This window comes from Anopheles darlingi, chromosome 3 (genome assembly GCF_943734745.1).
Source record: "Anopheles darlingi chromosome 3, idAnoDarlMG_H_01, whole genome shotgun sequence".
Taxonomy (NCBI): Eukaryota; Metazoa; Arthropoda; class Insecta; order Diptera; family Culicidae; genus Anopheles; species Anopheles darlingi.
In genome coordinates, this window is record NC_064875.1 from 33,334,490 (window position 1) to 33,338,486 (window position 3,997).

The 3,997-nt window shown below is 57.0% G+C and overlaps 1 protein-coding gene across 1 annotated transcript; it reads right to left on the minus strand.

The window, feature by feature from the left end:
- Positions 1–298: 298 nt before the first annotated feature.
- On the minus strand, positions 299–2,302 carry LOC125955457 (uncharacterized). The gene has a single exon (XM_049686593.1). The coding sequence runs from the start codon at positions 2,300–2,302 to the stop codon at positions 299–301; it is 2,004 nt and encodes a 667-aa protein (XP_049542550.1).
- Between the last annotated feature and the right edge of the window lie 1,695 nt (positions 2,303–3,997).

Here is a 3,997-nt window from a genome sequence, read left to right on the forward strand (position 1 = left end):
GTGGGCCCTACCGATAGCCGCTGCTATCGGTAACACTCCCCCCAGTACGGTCGTCCTAACTGACGTCTCGTACTTCGGCCCAAGAGCAGCCGCCTGTCCTGTCATGTGTATGTTTACTTTCCGTTTACCGGCACGTGCCGGTTCTTTGGGTTCTCCTATCAACTGTGTCGCCTTTCAGCTTCTATCTATCAATCCCGCATCCAGATCGTAAGGTCCCTTTCCACCCTGCTTTAACTAATCTGTCTTTGTTTTAGGGTCGCTTTCCCCGGTGTCATTTCGGCCTATCTCTGTAGCCTTGCTAGCACCCCGGCGCATCCCGTATCACTCCTTCCCCTGACTCTTGGCGTATCACGTCTAGCACGGCGAGCTTCGTGACTGGTCGTACGTAAGTGCTGTTCGCCGTCCTGACCCTTGCGGATCGAACCTGACCGTCCTGCTTGCTGGCGAAAACTTGCTCTACCACGCCCTTTGGCCAGGAGTTTCTGGGTAGCCTGGGATCGACGATGACTACCACGTCTCCTGTCCTGATGGGTTCGTTATATCGGTGCCACTTTGTTCGTCGTGTAATCTCTGGCAAGTAGTCGGTCACCCACCGCCTCCAGAATCTGTTGGCCAACGCTTGTGATGTTCGCCAGTTCTGCCGCAGAAGGCTGCCGCTGTCGTCCAACTCGCCCGGCTGCTTCATGCCATTCGACGAACCCAACAGGAAGTGGTTCGGTGTTAGGGCCGGGGCCGAGTCGTCGTCTACCGGCACGTGTGTGAGGGGCCGCGCGTTCATAATGCTCTCGACCTCGACCAGCAGGCTGCGCAGCACTTCGTCGTTCAAACGCTTGGCTGAGCTCGCAGCAACGATGTTCTCCTTCACCGTCCGGATCAGGCGCTCCCAGCTACCTCCCATGTGGGAGGCTTGTGGCGGGTTGAACTCCCACCGTATCCCGCGTTGGCTGCACTCTTTTGTGATATCGACGTGGTCGATCAGCTCCGGGTTGCGTTGCAGTTCCCTCTGCGCACCGACGAAGTTGGTTCCTCGATCACAGAATATTGTGAGCGGGGTCCCTCTGCGCGCAATTAGATTCCGCAGACCCATGATGCATGAGCTGGTGGTCAGCGAGTGAACCAGCTCGATATGGACCGCCCGCACTGTGAGGAACGTAGCCAGCATGCCCCACCGCTTTTCGACTCGCCTTCCCACGGCTACTTCGATTGGGCCAAAGTAATCAAGTCCTACGTATGTGAATGGCCGTACATAGGCCGCAAGACGCGCCGGGGGCAGGTCGGCCATGATGGGAGCCTTCGGTTCTGCAGCCGCATTCTTGCACCACTGGCAGTTCCTCCGCACTCTAGCGTAACAGGACCGGAGGTGAGGAATGTGATAGAGCTGGCGCACCTCGTTAATCACTGTCTCGTGGTTTCGATGATGAAACCTCTCATGAAACTTTCGCACTATCAGCTCCGTGACCGGATGACGCCGTGGTAGAATTACCGGCCTCTTCGCGTCTTCTGTTGCGTAGTGACATGCAGCGATCCTCGTTCGCATGCGTAGGATTCCGCACTCATCCAGGTACGGACTCAGCGAATGGATCGTGCTCTGTTTTGGTATCACGGTCGTACGCCTAGTGGACGTCTTGGCGTTCTTCAGCAGGTCGATTTCCGCGGGGAACGCCTCCCTTTGTGCCTGGCTGATTATAACCCGTTGCGCCTGGCTCCTTTCCTCCGCTGTTATAGGGCCTGACGATCCGACTCTTTGGGTACTACTAGCCCTGCAGTTGTGAACAAAGCGCAATACCCTTCCGGTTACCACGAGCACCTTTGCCCAGTCCGAGAATCTCGTCACGTCGACCACGGGCTGCTGTATTGACGGAGCGTCGAACGAGTGATGGCCGGCGAAAGCTGGCCTCAGCTCCGATCCTGTGACCGGCTTTTCCGCCGGTTGTGCGGGCCACGTCTTGACGGATTCCCACAGGAACTGAGGGCCCCGGAACCACCGGCTTGTGGCGGCGAGGTCGGGCATCCTGCTCCATTTGGTTGCGTCGTCTGCCGGGTTGAGCTTCGTGGGTACCCATCGCCACTCCCGGCATTTGGACGTTTTAAGAATCTCCACGACTCGGTGCCCGACGTGCTGGCTGTACCGGCGACTGTCGGAGTTGAGCCACCCCAGTACGTTACGGGAGTCGGTCCAGAAGAATCTGCTTGATGATTCGGCTTTTGATCCGCCGTCCTCGCTTTCCTCTTCAACCAGACGGAGGGCGACTTCCACCGACCGGCAGAGCCGTGCTCCCAAAACTGCTGCTTCCAGCTCCATTCGTGGAATCGAAGTAAATCTCAGTGGCGCAACTCTTGTCTTGGCGGCTACTAGACAGCAGTGTACTGCTCCTCCCGTGGCGTGCCGGATGTAGCAGGCCGCGGCAGCTCCGTTCTCACTTGCATCCACAAAGGTGTGCAGCTCTATTTCGTCTTTCCTTGTCAGGGCGGATGTGCCGTACCACCGGGGAATTCGTACCTTTTCCACCTCTGGGAGAGCCTTCAGCCATGTTTTCCAGCTAGTGAATGAATCGCTGTCTATCGGTTCGTCCCATTGCACCCCGGATCGCCAAATCTTCTGCAGCAGGATCTTTAAGTATGCCAGGAAATTTGCGAGTAGGCCCAACGGGTCGAACATCGCCATGAGCACGCTTAAGACCTCCCGCTTTGTAGGGCACCGCGTTCCCTGCCACAGATCGCAAGAGTGCTTGTTCCTTCCGATCCGGTAAGTGAAGGTGTCGGCCGCGGTGTCCCACCACATTCCCAGCACCTTCTCTGTGTGTACGGTGTGCGTACACTCTATGTGCTTTTCTTCAGGTTCTCCGTGTAGGGCGCTTAACACCTGGGGCGAGTTGCTAATCCAACCGCGAATCTCGAACCCTCCCTCGCGGTGTACGTGCGCGACGTCCAGGGCTAGTTGTATGGCCTCCTCCTCGCGATCGACGCTCACCAGCATATCGTCAACATAGTGTGCGTGGATGATAGCCTTAACGGCATTAGGGTGGGTTTCTGCGAACCGCTGGGCGTTGATGTTCTTCACGTATTGAGCGGTGCTGGGCGAGCAGCGGGCACCGAACGTCATCGCGTAGGTCTCCACCTCACCGTGTTCGTTTTCCCATAAGAAACATTGGCTTGGCTGATCTTCGGGACGTATCCGCACTTGATGGAACATTTCACGGATGTCCCCCGTTACCCCGATCCTTCCTTCCCGGAAACGGATCAGAATCTCGAACAGGCTAGAGAGCAGGTCGGGCCCCGTTAGCAACGCTGAGTTTAGGGAGGTTCCGCCCACCTCTGCTGCCGCGTCCCAGACGAGTCGAACTTTCCCGGGTTTATTCGGATTTGTCACCACAAAGATAGGAAGGTACCACCGTCTCGGCTCGTCTTGCTGCTCCTCGCTAACACTTAATTTCCTTATGTATCGTTTCTCTTCATACTCCTTTATTTTCTCTTTCAAGGTGCGTGCGAACTCCGGACTTCTCTTCATTCTCCTCTGTAGTTGTTGGAAACGTTGTAGCGCCATCGGGCGGCTGTTGGGCAAGGTTCCGTCGTCCTCTCGCCAAAGTAGGCCGGTTTCGTATCGGTCACCCACCAGCCTGGTGCGGACCGTTAGCAGCTCCAGACACCTAGCGTCCTCCGTTGTCGTCACTCTTGTGGCTTTCGTTACTCCGAGACTGTCAAGGGAGAAGTACGTATTAAGCGCTTGGTGTATCTCTTCGTCGGTCGTGCTGCTGTCGCTACTACGCACCTGGACGGCTGCTACGTTATGCACCTTGTCAGCGCCCCCGCAAACGGTCCACCCCAGGCGGGATTTAACGGCTACCGGGTCGTTCGCTGCGCCCTCTCGACATTTCAGCACCAGCCCTACTTGTAGGTGCCCAATCCCGATGAGGAGTTTGGGGCGCTCGTTCGTGTACGGTTCCAGTCGCACGCCCCGCAGGTGCCGGTATTTTGATTGTAGAACTTCGCTGTCGAG